The following is an 18,729-nucleotide window of genomic DNA, read 5'->3' as shown; positions in this document are numbered from 1 at the left end:
TCTAGCTGATTCCAGGATTACTGTTAAGCTGCACTATACATGAGTTGTTCCTGGTCTCACCCCTAGTTTGTCTCTCCCCTTTTCTCTGCCAAGCAACAGCTGCACAGGGTATTATCTTACTACACATCTGGCTATTTGCTTTTACTTGCAGAGCAGAATCATATATCTGCACGCCACCCCAATCTCCAAGCAGTGCAAGATTCCAGAAGTTCCAGACATTTACCTGGGGCTTGTTTCCTTTTGGGAATGTGGCACAGCGGAAACCATGGTATCTGTATGATATATGGTTTATTTACACATATATACATCCTGAGTCTATGATGGAGGGGTTCACAGCACTATTACCCCAAAGAGGACATGTTTCTCCCATAGCCTTGCATACCAGCAGAAAACAGCCATGGCACTGTGTGTGTGTGTGTGTGTGTGTGTGTGTGTGTGTTTCCCAGCCTTCAACCTCATCTCTCTAGGTCACATCACAGCCCCAAAACTCTGCTTCAAACTTTTGTCTCTCCTTGCTTTCTTAATGGCTCATCACCCCAAGTGATTACCCCATCAGGATTCTAGTCTGGATTATATTTTAACACTTACTGAATCCAGGGGTTCAGTGTCTGGCACCCAGTTTAACACTCCAAGCCTTGATTAAATTCTAACACTAACTGGCACCCTCAAACTAAAAATAAAAGATCTACATGCGCACGCACACATACACAGGCCACTTCCGGAATATTTTGTGTTGGGTGAGGGGTTTCAATTGCATACTGGCAAACTCAAGTTCTGCAATTAAAGTGGGTTTTGCACTCTTGCACAAATATATCCCCCTTGAGACTTTTTTTTCTTTTTTCTTTAGTAGAGAAGGTGATGGGGAAATGTCCTGGAAAATGCAATTGTTTGATGCAACATCATATTGCCTCCCCACAAACAAATCAAAGTGAATGCTCTATAAATAGCACACCTTCCCATAAACTTTCTGCAAGCCATGAAGGGTGAATGCTCTATAAAGCGATCCGGAAGTGATCACGCATGATGCAAGCATATATGTAATTAGTAAAAAGGGTTACCTAAACAATAGACCCTTTGACACTTGACTTTAAAAGAAACAAGAACACTAAATAAATAATAAATAAAGTCATTGCCATTTATTTCTTTTTTACGTTTCCCAGTATCAAAGTGGTCGCGCGCTAGAAAGAAAGCAAATCCAGTTGTGACTGCTGCTGTTGTTGAGCAAAGGGTGCAAATTTGCCATTTCAGGAATTCGCACCTGGGAGGCACTTCAAGTAAGGGGACTTGAGTTCAGCTTGCTGTAGAGACATGGTGCCTTCTGTATAGACTGACAGCTGAACCTTCAGCCAGATGTCCGATTCCACAGTACTTTTCACACCTTGCCAGAGTTAAAGGTTGCAGGAAGGTGGCTTTCGGCTCTGGTTTTAGAAAACGACTACTGGACGTTTCGTCTTTGTTGTAAAAAAAATGACACTAGGTCTACCCAAGGAACATTAAAAGACTTATTGTAGAAATCAGATCTGAGTGTGCAGGGAAGACTCAAGACATCTTCCGAGACCAAAATGGAGGAAAACAATGCCATGTCTGAGACTTTTGCTCCCTCTGGTGAAACATCACAGTAAAGCTATAAAGTGCATATTTTTTAGCATTCTGTTTCTCTTTCCCAACAGATGGCAGCTCTAAGTACACTATGCCAATATTCTTACCCTTGAGTATTTGTAGTGGAAATCAAAGCTAGGGATAAGGGAAAGTTCCATTTTAAAACTTTCCCCTTAAAATCATATGATTAGCAATGTGGTGCAGGGGGCTATCTTACGCTATTTGACACTCCAGCACTCCTCCATAAAACAGTTTTAAAAGCACCGCTTTTGCCACAAGCGATAAAAATGCAGATGATACAGCTTTCCACACTCACCTGATCTGCGTTAAAGACCCTCTGGTGTTTTGTTTTTACAAAGCAGTCAGCAAAAACACTGCGAGCGTTACAAACCAGAACCCATTTCTTATTTATTTTTTTAATAAAAACTGGGTGTACTGGAGGAATTGTGAGCAGTTTCTTTTAGGTAGTGCAATGCCCTCGATAGTTTTCAAAGGAACTGCAGCATCTTATGAAGCGGCGACTTCATCACCACTGGGTCTCAAGGGTTGGGGGGGGGACACCCCAATTTCTTTCTAACCCATGCCCAACATTGCTCTTTAACACCCCCCCCCCCCCCAAAAAAAACCATGCAATATTCATGGGTATGGAGAAACTGAGTATGGGGAAAAAAGGTTTTCCTAAATGACATATGTACGGATCTGCAAAATCTTTAAAGTAATACACTCCCCACACTTGTGAAATTGGAGGCAGCGTTCTAAGGTTCACGTGCAGCTCTTGACTCAAGTTTTGCTAGTATCTAGTTTTTTTGAGTCCTAAAACTCGTGTAACTTCTGGAACTTCAGCAACCCTTTCGTTTTACAGAACACACATATATGCGTGATTGCCAGCAACTGTAAAAGCTGTAAAAAAACAACAACTCCGTATTCATCCCAGCAGGATCACACATCCTTCGTCCAATAGCAGTCATTTCCTGCTGCCCTCCTCATTCTCCTCTCCTCTGCAAGTATATTCATAAGAAGCCAAAAAGACTCCAACAGTTCTTCCTGGATCCAATTCAACCCATTAGGTCAAAGAGGCCGGTGTACTGATGCAGGCAGCTCTGAAGCTACTACTTTCACTGGGTTGTTGTTGCTGTTTTAACATTATAACGTGTAGATGAGGAATCGATGGCGGAGGATATGAATCTTTGCAATGCCAAAGCAGTCAGATTAGTATCTAATACATGGACAAGCTTTGATGGACTTTCTTTGTTCCATGTGCAAAATTCACAACTCTCCACTGCACCATTACAACATTTGTGTTTTGGGCCCCTTTTCTCACAGTTTCAAGCATTCGGATAGGAAAAGAAACATCACTCTCCCTGGGTGGTTCCAAAGACTGCACATCTATTGCCAGAACATAACTAACTGCCTTTGGCTACTGAAAAAAAGCCATTGGGAACTTTGACCATCGGTTGTAAAGTCTATGAACTTTCTCTTGATTATTTACTGCTGGGATTGGCGCTTCTGGCATGTCTTTCTGCTGAGACCACCGTATAAACCTCCAGTGACACTTCATGGAGCCACCCTAAATGCTTTCTCACACCCTGTTGGCATTTGTCCAGGCCAATGATCTACTCCACTTGTGGCTGCAGTCATCCAAAATTCCTGTGTGAAGGATGAAGGAACACCTGGATGCTGATTTAATGTAACTATGTTCTCCTCTACTTGGGTTGCTGTTTTAGCAGGACCTACAATGCATTCCACATGGGATTTCAGACAACTGTATGCCACTATAGGGCACCGTGATTTCTTAGAAGCCTGGAGTACCGATTTAGGTATTCGCTGACACTTTCCTATATTGGCGAAGTTGCTCTTTTCTCATCTTCATCGCCCATGTCAGTCTTGTGAAGGAGTCTGGGTCCTGCCAGGCCAATGACCAGAGCTCCAGTTGGAGCTGTTAACAGGATTCCCAGGAAAGCTATTGTCAAGATGGTCAGGCCATAATGTTCCAGGACTGGATCCTTCAGCTCTCGGGCTGTATCTAAACCAACAGAACCAATTGCAGCCTGCAGGGAAGGGTGGGGGGGAAGGACATTGAATTGGATCATATGTTATATTCACAGAAGGAAAGCTTCCTGTCCGCGTGTCCCCCTCTATGAAGCTACCTGCACCCCACAAAGAAGCTTTTCTGGAGAATTAGAAGGGCGTTCCAGAACAGACAGTGCTGCTGCGAGAGAAGGGAAACCCCAATCTCTCCAAAAACGTCATTAACTAATATCACAGTCCAAGCAGGATTCTTTCATTTGGCCAGTTCAAGACTTACAGGAGCCAGATTTGACTACAGTTCACAGTAGCCCTTCTTAAATTTGGAGACCCTGGGGCTCAATCCAGCTTGTGGGGAAATGATAATCAGCTTCTGACGCAAAGTGGGAGGTCTGGGCGGCTGCTGGGTCAAGTAATCAGTATTGTTATCATGATAATTCACTGGGTTGCTGAATTTACGTATTGGGAAGCAAAATGGCATCTCCCCAAAGTAAAAAACAATGTTTTGGGGTCCACAGAAGGGTATGCATTTTTCAGTTAAAAGGGGCTTCCGTTAGTGAGATCAATTTTGAGGGCAAATCTGCATGTACGGTGAAAGTGATCTCCTAAGAGAGCTGTGGCATCGAAGAAAAACTTTGGTCAAGAATATCTGGCTCATGGTTTTCTTTAGCTTCCTATCCATGGTTAGGGGGCAAGAAACTACATTTCCATTTCTACTTTTTGTGAAATGTGGGGTGGTGCACAGGAAAGGACAGAAAACACTTCAGACAGAGGAAGAAATTAACCTATGGAGTAAGGAAGCTGATTATCAGGTTGCTTGCAAGAGTCAAAAGCAATACGCCTTTCCCACCTAGAGTAGCGCACCATGGCGAGTGATTTAGCATCTTTTCTGCAGAAGAAACAGGGTCTCCTATATAGGCACACTCTACCTGGACAGTTGCTTTGGGGACCCATGCCAGTGCGATAAACGTTTTCTCTTTGAAGTTCAAGCCAGCGAAACTCACCAACAGGAACGTAGCAGTAACTCGTATCATGAGAGCCAAACACATTGTGATCAGACAAAACCCTGCAGGCAGAGTGATATATATACTTCATTATTCCTCTCGGGGGTGGGGTGGGGGTGGGAATCAGCCCTCATCCTCATCTTATTAGGAACAAAAATCAAAAGCATGGGTGATGCCTCAGCAGGACGAAGCCCTAACATTAAGTGAGAGTGAGGTGGCCAACAGACGGTGGGGAGCAGTTGCAAGATGTTAGGGAACAGAACTGTGTGGGCCATCTGGACTTGCCCATGTCCCCTAAGCTAGCCAGGGGCTCTCATACCCTGGAGGGACACTGACCTGTCACCAGTGCTAAAAGAAGGTTCAGCTGCTTGTGTGGTTCAGCTTCTGCACATCATATTGGAGAGAGCCGCCATTGTGTTGCACCAGCCTGGAGCTGCCACAGTGAAAATGGGCAAGAAGCCTCTCCACCCTGCTACCTTCTGCTGTGGCTCACACAAGCAGTAGGGGCTGGGATGCAGCAGTTTACCCTCTGCCCTGTTTGTTATTCAAATGTGTGTGTGTGTTATTCAAAACACACACACACACACACACACACAGCATCATGTGATCGATTATGCAGGGTGAGGCTTACCTGCCCCTCCTCCCACAATGTCTTCTTCAAGTTGGCACCCCTGCCAGCACAGGTTAGCAGACTTACCAACCATTTTTGGTCCAAGAGAGACAACGGATATTTCAGCTCCGATTAAACCAAACAGAAAGGGTTGGAAAAATTGCCAGGCAATTCTAACAATCTCTTCCACTGCTTTCTGCAAGACAAAGAGTGAACACAAAGTGTTACAAGAACTAGTACTATTCTTTTTTTATTAGATCTTTAAAATATAACAATTTTTAATGTAACAAGCAATTACAAGGCATAATATATTATTCCGCAGCATGTTGGTTGGTCCTGATCGATACAGGTGTTGACCAGCTGTGGATTCTGGAATTCTTTCCCCCGCAAACTAGCCGTGTAATAGATCAACGTGTCCAACATTAATTTTGTTTAAGAGACCACTTAATTTCCCCAAAACTTCTAGAAATTTTTAACTTCTATTCAGTTTAAGCTATGAATAAGTAGCTTATTGTGTAGTTGTGGTTGTTGTTATTCATAGTATTACATTTCTATCTTGCCCTTGCTGCAAGGAGCCCAGGATGCTACTGTAAAGCAGTCCAACTTGAGTTCTTTCCTTCACACAAATCTGTTCCTGAGTTCACAGCTGTATGTTTGCTGAATGCTCACCTTTTCCACAGACCACCTCAGCCCAGCCAGAAATGACAAGACAATTGTGCAGAGGCCTCCAGATCCAGGAAAGCCAAACTGCTTGCTGCCCAAAAGAGTAAACGCAGAGAGACCCAACACAAAGAATGCTCTCTTCCACCCAACATATGCCTAAGACCAGGGAAGAAAATAGAAAGCATCTTTAAAATATTACTATAGCATTACTAAGAAACTGCCCTAAATGGATGGAATCATAATGTTAATTTAAAATCTACAAATGAGTCCTTCGTTTAGGACAAGATCAGCAATGGCAGAAAGATCCTCATCCCCCTAACAGAGTCACAGAGGCCAAAACTTCTCCTGCATGTAGAGCAGGCTTAAATCTGAAGGGGAACAAATGACCCCAACCCGGACCCACCAAACGTTTAGAGCCAGTGGGCACCTTTGGGATTTTGAGAAAGTACCACAGGCACCAGTCGCAAAAGGTGTCATGGGGGTGTGGCATAACACAAAATGGCTGCCACACCCAAAAGAACAGGAAAAGAGATAAGACCTCAAAAAGCCATGGGCACACTGCCCCATCGACGACAGGAAAATACACCTTCACCATTCACTGCTGCTCTGTTTAAAACAGAAGGGAGTTGAGAGAGGGTATCCCATCCTGGCATCCAATAAAATGTGCTGACAGGAGTGAGGCAGCAGTAAATCACACTGAGCAAGTTGGAATTAACTCTTTATTAGCAAAAACAGGACCTTCACAATAGTGTCAGGCCTAAAGAGCACAGCATCTCTGGTGGGTCTTGCCCACATGAAGCAGTTGCTGAGACTGAAGATCCCTGCCCCTCCACAGCTGTCTAGGTCCCCTCCTCTCCAGGGATTTCACCAAGCAATCTAAGACTATGCCTGAGTGAAGCTAAGTTCTCCTCCGCCCTCTTCCTGCCTCCCCTAGGGGAGGAGAGCTTGTCACAGCAGGAGGGGCAGACACCCTTGCCTCTTCACCAGCTGCACTCACCTCCGCCTCTTGGCCACCACGCAGGCACTGTGCAGTCTATGCCACAGTGAAAAATCTGATATCTGCATAAGTTACACACCACTGGCACCAGGAAAAGAAATGCCCATAAAATACACTGGATTCCCATTCTTGGAAAAGAGTGATTTCGTAACGTTGGCAATCTCTGGATCACATTCTCGACAGTTATAAACTAGGACATGGATAATGTCTTTTGCATCATTCCCCTACCACTTCCCCTTGATGAGATGAAAGGCTGAAACTTTCCAGCAGCTTCCTTTTTTACCTGATCCTTGCTTGGAAAGTACCAAATAAAAATTCCCAGAAGGCCACCAGCTCCTGCACCGAGTACAACTTCTATTAAACCACGGAGGATACTCTTGAAGACAGAGCCTTTTTGGATACAACAGAAGAAAATGGTGTAAGCACAGATTTTCATGAAATTTATCTGGTCATACAGTATAGCCAAAATATTTTCTGAAACAAAGCAAAAAGGGTACGATGGTAGAACACTGGCAGAACTAGAAATCAAAAAGCCTTCGGTACATCAACTATGAAAAGGCGACCCATTTATTGAGCATTAATCCTGCTTTGCTTGCATAAAGTTTATGTAGAGGATAGATTATGTCATGAGCATAAGTTCTAATTTCTTTGTGGTTATACGGCAATGAGCATTAATCCTTATTTGCTTGAGCAGTGGTTGTATTATTCTCATTAATCATTAGCTCATCCCACACTTTTCGGTGCCTTTCCCCCCTCCCCTTTCCTAAAGTCCTTCAAAAAAGTGTTGTTGTGCTAGGGCAACAGAGCTTTAATTCATTTCAAGCCCACATTTCCGGCATGTTCACACTTCTGTCTCAGCAGTGTCTACACCAGGGGCCAGCAAACTTTTTCAGCAGGGGGCCGGTCCACAGTCCCTCAGACCTTGTGGGGGGCCGGACTATATTTTGAAGGGGAAAAATGAACAAATTCCTATGCCCCACAAATAACCCAGAGATGCATATTAAATAAAAGGACACATTCTGCTCATGTAAAAACACGCTGATTGCCGGACCGTCTGCAGGCTGGATTTAGAAGGCGATTGGGCCGGATCCAGCCCCTGGGCCTTAGTTTGCCTACCCATAGTTTGTCTACACTTTGCTTGGTCCTGTACACAGAATGGAAGATGGCGGGTTCCCCAAGGATGTACTTTTCAGAGAGTTGGTTTATAAAGATGTCTGCAAATGAGACATGAAGGCTGGCAACATCAACCCTGCCGTGTGGGAATCCCTTGCAGACGACTGCAGTGCCTGCAGACAGACAGCAGGTCATGCATTCACAGTAGTTACCAGAGGAGAAATGACAGCTGGGAGGAGCACGGAGAGAAGAAATGTCCTGAAGAGTATTTTCAAGATAGAAAGCAGACAGAGTTAAGAGTATGTCTTCCAGGGATCTTTGTTTTTTGTTTTTTAAAAACAACAACACTGAATTGCGTTTCCATGTGCTGCTATGGTTTGCCAAAAGCGGCTTTGTCATGCTGGCCACATGACCCGGAAGCTGTACGCTGGCTCCCTTGGCCAGTAATGCGAGATGAGCGCCGCAACCCCAGAGTCGGACACGAATGGACCTAATGGTCAGGGGTCCCTTTACCTTTACTGAATTGAGAGGCTTTGTACAGACTCCCACGAGAGGTGGGAGACTCTCTTTCCTTGGAGGTTTTTAAACAGCGGTTGGATAGCCATTTGTCATGGATGCTTTAGCTGAGGTTCCTGCATTGCGGGTGTTGGACTAGATGACCCTTGGGGTCCCTTCCAACTCTATGATTCTATACAAGAGTTGCAATTGGTTCTTTGTCCAGCAGGTGGCAGCCGCTGTACCACAGCAGAAGTAAAAGAAAAAAAGAAATGGTGTTTGCCCGCTGTGATTGCTCTACAGTTTCTAAAGTGCAAAAATGAATATAAGAGGAAAAAGAAAGCTGATGTAATTCAGCTTAGAACCAGAAAGCTGGGTTCTCTCCAGACTGTCACTATACTGTGGGATGTATTCAACTTCATACCTGCAAATTTAGGTTTTCACATAACAAACCAACTTCTTCTTCTTCTTTTAATAGCAGACTCTTTTGTAGTAAGCAAAGTGATGGGAAAGCACACTAAAAAGCCTGGGATAACAATCAGTTGATGGGAAGCCGTATAATCTCTGTGCAAACGAATCAGGATGAGTGCTCACCCAGCAGTGGCTATTGTATAACCTCTGCAGGAAGAGATCAAAACGAGTGCTTAATAAATAGCAGACACTATATAACCGCCACACAAGCTTTGTGCAAACAACTCAGGATGGATACTCAATAACAGGTCTTCAAAAAGCTCACCTCTGTAGTGAACTACCACATAAAACAGAAATTTCCACACAGCTGTCTCATGGGATGTGCTGTTTTTGCTACCTCTTTCATGCATAGCACTTAGTTGGAAAACTGCACTGCAAAGTTCATAGCTGTGTGAAGTTTGAAGGATGGCCGAGTTGCAGTCTGTGCGTCATTTCAGGAAGTGCAAATTAAGTAATTTTTCATTTAACGTGAATGGAATGGAATTCTCCTTCTCCCAATCCCAGCTGTTTGACAACACATATTAGAGAAGAAAGAGGTCACATCAAAACAAACCCTTCCTGAAGGAAGTCAGCCTTTGCTCACCCTCAAGAGAAATAGCACCGCGTTCAGCCTCCCAATTCTGCCTATGCTTTTTTAAAAAAAATAAAAAAAAATAATGGGTCCATGCAGTGACTTTTCATTCCTAGGGAGTTGCTCCAGTACCTGTGGAAAAGGCTATGCCCAAGAAGGTGTTGAATCCTGTAATGGCCACGATATCATCCAGGCTGGCAGCAGCTATTAGCAAGGTAGGAATGCCTTTATCGACACCATATCCTCTGGATTGCAGCATCAGCAATGAAAGGACAACGATAGCAGGAGACACAGCACCTAGAACAAACCTGAAAGGGCACAAAATTAGCCCTTGGCGAAATAAGGGAACATGACATTGCTTCCTTCAGATAAAACTTTACAGAAGATGATGTATCAGAAATTTCTGGAAATAAATTCCCCCCCTCCCCGCCCTTCTCTCTATAATCACAACAAGGCACTCCATGTTGTAAAAAAGGGAAGACAAGACACAGCTGTGTGCAGTACCGGATTTACGTATAAGCTAAACAAGCTATAGCTTAGGGCCCCACTCTCTTGGGGGCCCCCAAAAGAATTAAAGGGGGGGGGGAAACCTGGATGTACATTTCCAAAATGTAAGATAAAAAACAAATAAAATAAAACCTATGTACAGCAACAGTGTTTTGTGTTGTGTAGGCTCCTATGATGTAAGTAATGGGCCCTGCCTGCTAGTCTGCTCCCTAAAATATCACTGGTTTGCTCATTTCTATATATAGGGTGCCTACACTCTGCATGGACTGGTTGCATGGCAACACGTGCAAATGACTATTAAGTCAGGCATCCCCAACCTGCGGCCCTCCAGATGTTTTGGCCTACAACTCCCATGATCCCTAGCTAACAAAACCAGTGGTCAGGGATGATTAGAATTGCAGTCCAAAACATCTGGAGGGCCAAAGGTTGGGGATGCTTGCTATTAGGTCCATAAATTACCATATAGCATATATTCAACACAAAAAACAGCAACAATTTGTTGTTGACAAAGGACAGCTGGACAAAGGCCCCATTACCATCAGTAGCTCAGGGCCTCATCAAACCTAAATCCGGCCCCGGCTGTATGTCTTCTCTGTGTTTCTCAGTGCTGCCACTCTATGAAATGCTCCAAGCACCTTCATTATCCAGACTGGTAATGGAATGCAGGGGAAGGGAGAGATTCCATGCTTGCATATTCTTATTAATAACACTAAAGAAGCCAAAAGATGCATCCCCTCAGGGCTCGGGACTTTGCGCACTGTGTTTAAGATTGCAATTGTAAGTATTGCTGGAAGATATGTACAGCTTGTAAGCAATAGAAAGCAAAGAGTTATCTCTTACCCTAACATAAACCCCCATTCCCATGGCAGCTCCATGATATAGTGAGACAGGACAGCTGCTGCACATGCTTCAGTGAGGCAAGGACCAAAGCTTAGTCTGAAACAGATCGCTTTCAACTTATTCAGAGCCTGAAAGACAAAACACATTAGAAAAAACAACCTGTTGTCAATTTCTTTTTTACTGTTACGTAAAATCAGTTTTACGTAACAGTCTACATCTACTTCTGCTTCATTGACTACGCAAAAGCATTTGACTGTGTCGACCACAGCAAACTATGGCAAGTTCTTAAAGAAATGGGAGTGCCGGATCACCTCATTTGTCTCCTGAGAAATCTCTATGTGGGACAAGAAGCTACAGTTAGAACTGGATATGGAACAACTGATTGGTTCAAAATTGGGAAAGGAGTACGACAAGGCTGTATATTGTCTCCCTGCTTATTTAACTTATATGCAGAATTCATCATGCGAAAGGCTGGACTGGATGAATCCCAAACCGGAATTAAGATTGCCGGAAAAAATATCAACAACCTCAGATATGCTGATGATACTACCTTGATGGCAGAAAGTGAGGAGGAATTAAAGAACCTTTTAATGAAGGTGAAAGAGGAGAGCGCAAAATATGGTCTGAAGCTCAACATCAAAAAAACTAAGATCATGGCCCCTGGTCCCATCACCTCCTGGCAAATAGAAGGGGAAGAAATGGAGGCAGTGAGAGATTTCACTTTCTTGGGTTCCATGATCACTGCAGATGGTGACAGCAGTCACGAAATTAGAAGACGCCTGCTTCTTGGGAGAAAAGCAATGACAAACCTAGATAGCATCTTAAAAAGCAAAGACAACACCTTGCCGACAAAGGTCCGTTTAGTTAAAGCTATGGTTTTCCCAGTAGTAATGTACGGAAGTGAGAGCTGGACCATCAAGAAGGCTGATCGCCGAAGAACTGATGCTTTTGAATTATGGTGCTGGAGGAGACTCTTGAGAGTCCCATGGACTGCAAGAAGATCAAACCTATCCATTCTCAAAGAAATCAGCCCTGAGTGCTCACTAGAAGGACAGATCCTGAAGTTGAGGCTCCAGTACTTTGGCCACCTCATGAGAAGAGAAGACTCCCTAGAAAAGACCCTGATGTTGGGAAAGATGGAGGGCACAAGGAGAAGGGGACGACAGAGGATGAGATGGTTGGACAGTGTTCTCGAGGCTACTAACATGAGTTTGGCCAAACTGCGAGAGGCAGTGAAGGACAGGCGTGCCTGGCGTGCTCTGGTCCATGGGGTCACGAAGAGTCGGACACGACTGAACGACTGAACAACAACAAAAATCAGTTGAGATTTGCTCTGCTGTGCACAGCTTTTATTATATGGGACAAAAAAGTGCATTATAATAGGAGATTGGAAATGGATTCATGCTGTTTAGGATGAAGATAGATGTACACATTTAAGTTCGTCACATGCAGTGTGAACCCAGCTCTTCAAAGTGCGTTACAGATATACATTCCAGAAACCTGCATACTGGATTGGCAGTAAGTCTCACCCCTAATTTCGAGAATTAGGGGGCTTGTAAGTTTCTCCCACATTCTTTTTTAAGCAATGCATGCGCAGGCAACACTATCTAATTTTAATTCCCTTTGGGTGAGAGAGAATTGGGAGACTTGCAATGCCCTTCATTTACAAATATACAAGCAGAGTGTAAGTGGAAGTAATTCATAAAACATAAAACAGTAATTAATAAAAAAAAGGGTCTGTGGATCAGGAGCTGTAATAATATTTTCAGTAAGATGCTCAGCCTTCACCTTAAAAAATCCAGAAACTTACATAAATACAGTGACAGAGATTAGGGGTAGAAGTGTGTTGGATTGGTGCTAGCCAATAGTTGCCTTCACAGATGCATTTTCCCCAACGTACATTGGCATTGCAAGAAACTTGCTCCAAAAGATTTTCCAGAGCTTGCTCCAATGTAAAAAACAAAAGACATACTTTTGTAACAAATCATACCACTACAACTGCAATAAAAATACTGTATCTGTTTTCATTCTTCCTTAGGAGTGGAAAATTTAAATACACCGGTGCTTGAATCCAAGAGATGTGGGTTTGGAATCTTGGTAATAACTCTGTTTTCTGGGTTCTGCAAATGTCTCTGATATTTAGAGAGAGGTGGGATGGAGAAATTATATCTAGCATATTATCTAGTGACTATTTGGAGCTGGTTACAGGTAGGTGTTGGTCTGCCATAGTCAAAACAAAATAAAAAATAAAAAATAAAAAAAATCCTTCCCTTTTTTGTGAATTATTGTTTATTCATCGTTTATACACTGTTTAACAAAATTGTACATTAAATGTTCCAAATGCAGATAAATAAAAATAAAAGCTTTAAAGAAACTCCATTAACAATTATTGTCATCACTTTGTTTGGTTATTATTCTTAACTAATATCCTATTCTATTCCCTATAATTTATTACAAGGAAATCTATATTAATTTAAATAATATATACCAAACGTAACCTATCATTAAGCCAAACATGGACAAAACAGCAAAAAGAAAAGAAAAAGAAAAAAAGAGATACGCTCACCCCCCCTACCCACCCCCCCAAATTAAGAAAAACAGTACCAACAAATATTTCAAACCCGTTCGGCTTCCTGTCAGACCCAACCGTTTAACTCACTCTTACTTATGAGTGTATGTCGACATGTCTACCTATCCTTCCAGTAGCACCTTAGAGACCAAGAACAAACTTTTTTTATTTTATATTTTATTTGGAGCTGGAAAGAGTTTAAAGAATAAACAATCTTTCTGCGGGCAGCATTCTTTTATTTTGCTTTTGTTTGGTCTCCAGGAAAGCTCTTTGCCACACTTCTCAGTGTCCATAAAGATTTTGCATGTGTTAAGGACCATTTGATACTTCACCTTTGGGTCAAGGCCAAGACCAGCAAGAGCCAAGATAATGGAGAGGGCAATGTTTCGCAGGGCAGCTCCCCATTTCACATTGATCTGGACTAGCTTACTGGTGTACGGGACATTCCTGATGAGAAACCCAGCGAGCAGCATCCCTAAATGGAAGAGAGAAAGGCATGTCACTCATTGCTGACCCCACAGGCGGCAAACAACATTTGGAAAGCATGGGAGAAAGTGGCTGCAGTGTTAAATCGTGTGCCAGAATAACAACATGGAATGGGGCTGGGATTAGGCTATATCAGTGGGGGGAAGGGGGTTGAATCCTTTCCCCTCTACCCTTTCACAATTTAAATCAGTTGCAGGCAGCTGGGGAAGAGAGCACCATATGAATGCCTTTTCTCCAATCTGTACCAAATAACAAGTGCGGCACGAATATGTCAGGGAAACAGTTTTGTGGGCAAAGGTGAAAAGATCCCTTCTCCAGGACTGCAGCCCAGATCCTGTTCAAGCCCTTTTCTGTGGCTGCTTATAAGTCTGAAAAACAGTATCTACTTATCTAATTTACATGGAGATCTCACTCACAACTGGGAAAAACTGGACAATGTGAGTGCTCCAATTGAAGACGCTCAAACTCAGGGCGAAAGGGAGAAACGTGCTAAGAGGAAGGCATGCTGGCAAACCCTCGCTGTGTTTAACCCCTGCCTGGAAACCTATGTCCCCACTGTGGAAGGACATGGGAATCCAGAATTGGCCTCCACAGTCACTTGCGGACTCACTGTTAAAACTGTTTGTAGAAGACAGTATTACTCGGCTACGATCGCCGAAGAAGAAGAAGAAGAAGAAGAAGAAGAAGAAGAAGAAGAAGAAGAAGAAGAAGAAGAAGAAGAAGAAGACTTGCAGATAGGATTCTCTCTGCCCCAACCACTCTGTGTTGTTTCAGATGGAGAAGGAAAACAGCCTTGCATCTTAAACTGACAGTGACTGGTAGATGCCATTCTTCCTTTTTCCATTTAACAAGACACAGAGATCCCTGGGATTGATGCTACTGTGCATCAGGTGGAATTCAAACTCCCCTAATACACTTACCGGTACATACTTGATGAAGCAGGTATATGACCATCAACATACAAAGAAAGATCCTAACAGCAACTTACATATGCATATTAAGAAACCAGCTTTTCTTAAACCAACAGCTCTTTGTCTTTTGTCTCTCTCCTGCCCAAAATACAAGGGACCCAAGTCCAGCTCAGTTTGAGAGATAGTTAAAAAAGGTAAAAGACCCCTGACAGTTAAGTCCAGTCATGAATGACTCTGGGGTTGCGGCGCTCATCTCGCTTTACTGGCCGAGGGAGCCAGCGTTTGTCCGCAGACAGTTTTTCTGAGTCATGTGGCCAGCGTGACTAAGCCGCTTCTGGCGAACCAGAGCAGCGCACGGAAACGCCGTTTACCTTCTCGCCAGAGCGGTACCTATTTATCTACTTGCACTTTGACGTGCTTTCGAACTGCTAGGTGGGCAGGAGCTGGGACCGAACAATGGGAGCTCACCCCGTCGTGGGGATTCGAACCGCCAACCTTCTGATCGGCAAGCCCTAGGCTCTGTGGTTTAACCCACAGCTCCAGCACATGTATTCAATGGGTTTAACAAGACTGACACCTTTTCCTCTTTTGGCTAGATGGGATCATGTGTAGGGTGATGCAAATATGTGATATATCTTGCTTACACTTGAGAGTCCTCTATTGCTCACTGGCTGGAGGGGGGAAATGGACAAAGAAACGCTTAAAAACTAGAAATACCCTTTGTAACATTTTGGTTACCTGCAGGAAATAAGCCTGTGATTGATCTCCAGTGGAAACCTCTTGAAATGATGCATAATGAATAAATAAAATTGGAGCCTAAATTGATATTTGGACAACTCTGCTGTCATATCGAAAAAATCAGGTCTATGTAAAAATAAGATGATGGTACCTTTTAAAGCAATACTTACCAAGAAGACGAGGCAGTGGAGGCAAGCCAGGTACTCTAATGGACTCCATAATTTTACCACCAAGTAAAGAACAAAAGAAGAGGAACAAAAGTCCAAAGACATTTCCACCAGGAAGACACTCCTTGCCTATAACAGCCCAGATCACAGCCCAGATCAGTGCTGCTGCTGCTACTGGAAAACAGGGGGAGAAATGCTTCAGCATCCTTCAGAAATCGTGTTACGTCCTTCAGAACTTCGTAAAAACCAATATTTGGTTAAAGTAATGAAAGAAACAAAACTTGTGCTAGCAATGCACTTTTCCGTGCCGTGTTTTTTCAAATGTTCTTTTACTTTGAATCTTTAGTTAAAGCTACTGTGAAATGCTTGTTATGCAGTCAACAATGATGGGCTGTTGTTGCAAATCAGCTATGGTGCTAAATGTGCTACCATGCAACCCAGGCCACATATGAGCGTGATTGCTTTTTTATTGCTGTTCCGAAATCTAAATAGATTTTAGAGATGTTTCAGATCTCCTCCCACTTACTGTTATTTGTTTGAGAATGGGATTTTTTAATTTTTTTGCAGCCCCTACTGTTCTTTCCCACTGCACCAGAATGGGAGCCACTGGAAAGTGCAGATGCAATTTTAGAACAATTTCCTACATGGCTCTGGCAAATGAAAACGGAAGTGCTTCCATACTTATCCTTCTTCCTTTATTCCTGGGCAATGAATAGTATCTCCAACAAAAAATCAAAAGCAATAAATACCATTGCAAATAATATAAATGGATTAATAATTAGTAAAACTTTTCCCCATGTAGCCATTTCATCTAGGATCTTTAGAGATTTCACTCAGTGGCAAAGCATGAATCGTAATGTTTTCTGCAGATCAAATTATCTGGGTCATATTCTGTACACATTACAGGAAAAAGCGTCTCTTTGTGTGTGCTTGGCCATGACCCACTTTCAAGATAAATCTGCATAAATGTAGTGAGGATTATAGACGTTTGGGAGTTCACTTACAAGAGAGAACATTAAGACCGGGCTTAAAAGCTTACAATAATGATTAAAACAATAACGGTTAGGAATGAACCGCAGAGCTGATGGATCAAAATGGAAGGGATATCAGTTATCTTGTCTGTTTAGCAGACAAAAGAATTTCAGTGGAGTTCTGAAGGTTTTGGTTAAGGCTCCTGAAGGTTTTACTTGATTTATCACACTCTGATTTTACTCCAAGGAGCTCTGAGTGGCTAAACATATCTGGGCAGGTTAACTGAGCCAAACCTGCTAAAGAACTACACATGTGCTTTCAGAGCATTCCCTTGGACATGAACGTGTTAGAATATGTTACACGTTTCTTGCCAATTCACTTCTGAAGGTTGCTTGATGTCCCACAATTAATTATCCTGGGATAATTAGCCTTGCAACTTACTTAAACCTCTGGTTTGTTTCTGCCTTGTAGAGGCAGATCAGAGGTTGAAGGTCAACATCCCCACACAAATCAGAGACCATGAAAACAATCCCAGTACTGTTAGCTGTGACACTGTGCAGAATTCACAGTTCCATAGGCCAGCAGAGTGATGTCTGAATAAAAGTCAGTAATTGGATCAGCTGATTGTCAGTGACTTCACTGGGATTAGCTACATGCTGGAGTTCACCATCCCTGCCAAAAGGGGAGTCACCGCTGATCAGCTGATATTATACCTTTTTAAATATAAAACCCTGGACCTTGAGATTAGGTTAAAAAAAGAAACCAAGACAATTATAGCCAATAGAAAACTAAAGGGTGACTGTATTCTCCTCTCCCTTTGCATTCCCTTTGCATACCATTTGTTACGATTTCAGCAAATATGCCTTGTGGAGGGAAAATACATATTTGCCGCAGTTTTCCTGGTGGCTCCTCCTCCACTTGCGGATCAAAATCCTTCAGTGACATTGCATCTTCATTTTCTGCAGTATCAATCTCCTCCTGATTTAAAACGGGGGGGGGGGGGTTGACACATTATCAACAACTGACGTACCAAATAATGCCAGAGTCCCACACATTTTTCCTAAGAAGCAAGTGCTACTCAACTCAATGGGATTTACATCTGAGGATATACTGTGACAAGACTGGGGATTTGGAAATCACAAGGTGAATAACGTCAAAAGGACCACTCCTTATGGTAGTTGTCCTTTGTAAAGTTACCAGGCGCAGCTATCTTTCGTTAGTGAGATTTCACCCACAAACTGGGTCTTCTTAATGTCCTTTTGAATGGGGAAAGGAAGCCCTTTCCCTGTTCCAGCTGACGTAATCTTGGTCTGCAGTGTGTGCCTGCAAAATGAGCCAAATGAGGCAGACAGGTTTTCTGGAGAGGGGCAAAAGAGAGCTAGAGAGGTGTAGGGCAGTAGGCTTCCCTCTCTCTTGGGCATACTTAAGCTGTGCATATCCACCTATGCTAAACCTGTATACTCAAAAAGAAACTCGCAAACACATTAAGAGCTTCCATTAGTTAGGGCTGCCATATGTCTGGAATTTCCTGGACATAGCCGGGATTTGCTATGGCATCCTGGTGGAATTGTCAGATAGCGGCTACAATGTCCAGGGTTTGTTTTGGGCGGTTTCCCTAAAAAAATAGGTAAATACTTCAGGGGGGGGTCATTTTTGACCCAAACTGTCAATATATTTATAAAATACGTAATTGACAAATACCTGAGCTATTTCGAGCTCGGGATCAACCTTATTGCTCTTTGCACAGAATCCTCCCATCCTTGCTGTTCTTCACAACATCATCCGACATGCTGACCAGCCTATGATTTAAACAAAATGTATTTCAGGTGCCATATATTCTACCTGATTTAAAAGGGTTCCCCCCCCCCACTCCCAACAGCATTGGAATTTCTTTCTATTAATATTTAAACATTCAGCTTCCCAACCACAGGGTTACTTGTTAAATTACAGTGGATTTCGATCCAATGAACCAAGGGTAGAAGGAAAAACAC

General features: G+C 43.0%; 1 protein-coding gene across 1 annotated transcript; it reads right to left on the bottom strand.

Annotated features, from left to right (window-relative positions):
- Positions 1-2,942: 2,942 nt before the first annotated feature.
- On the bottom strand, positions 2,943-18,511 carry LOC117052958 (sodium/hydrogen exchanger 9B2-like). The gene is made up of 11 exons (XM_033160358.1): positions 18,440-18,511; positions 17,575-17,716; positions 15,770-15,940; positions 13,797-13,939; positions 10,896-11,023; positions 9,681-9,856; positions 7,182-7,288; positions 5,908-6,057; positions 5,326-5,434; positions 4,554-4,690; positions 2,943-3,647 (listed from the first exon to the last, which is right to left on the bottom strand). The coding sequence occupies exons 1-11, from the start codon at positions 18,494-18,496 to the stop codon at positions 3,435-3,437; spliced, it is 1,533 nt and encodes a 510-aa protein (XP_033016249.1). The 5' UTR covers positions 18,497-18,511; the 3' UTR covers positions 2,943-3,434.
- Positions 18,512-18,729: the final 218 nt, after the last annotated feature.

This window comes from Lacerta agilis, chromosome 9 (genome assembly GCF_009819535.1).
Source record: "Lacerta agilis isolate rLacAgi1 chromosome 9, rLacAgi1.pri, whole genome shotgun sequence".
In the NCBI taxonomy this organism is placed as follows: Eukaryota; Metazoa; Chordata; class Lepidosauria; order Squamata; family Lacertidae; genus Lacerta; species Lacerta agilis.
Note: the sequence above shows the minus strand (reverse complement) of the source record. Positions and strands in the feature narration are given on the sequence as shown.

Excerpts from the sequence above, each read along its gene's own strand:
- LOC117052958 (XM_033160358.1), bottom strand. The coding sequence starts at position 18,496 with ATGGGAGGATTCTGTGCAAAGAGCAATAAGGTTGATCCCGAGCTCGAA. Across the intron at positions 5,435-5,907 it reads TGAGGTGGTCTGTGGAAAAG|AAAGCAGTGGAAGAGATTGT; the intron begins GTGAGCATTCAG and ends TTTGTCTTGCAG. Across the intron at positions 3,648-4,553 it reads TCCCCAAAGCAACTGTCCAG|GCTGCAATTGGTTCTGTTGG; the intron begins GTAGAGTGTGCC and ends CCTTCCCTGCAG.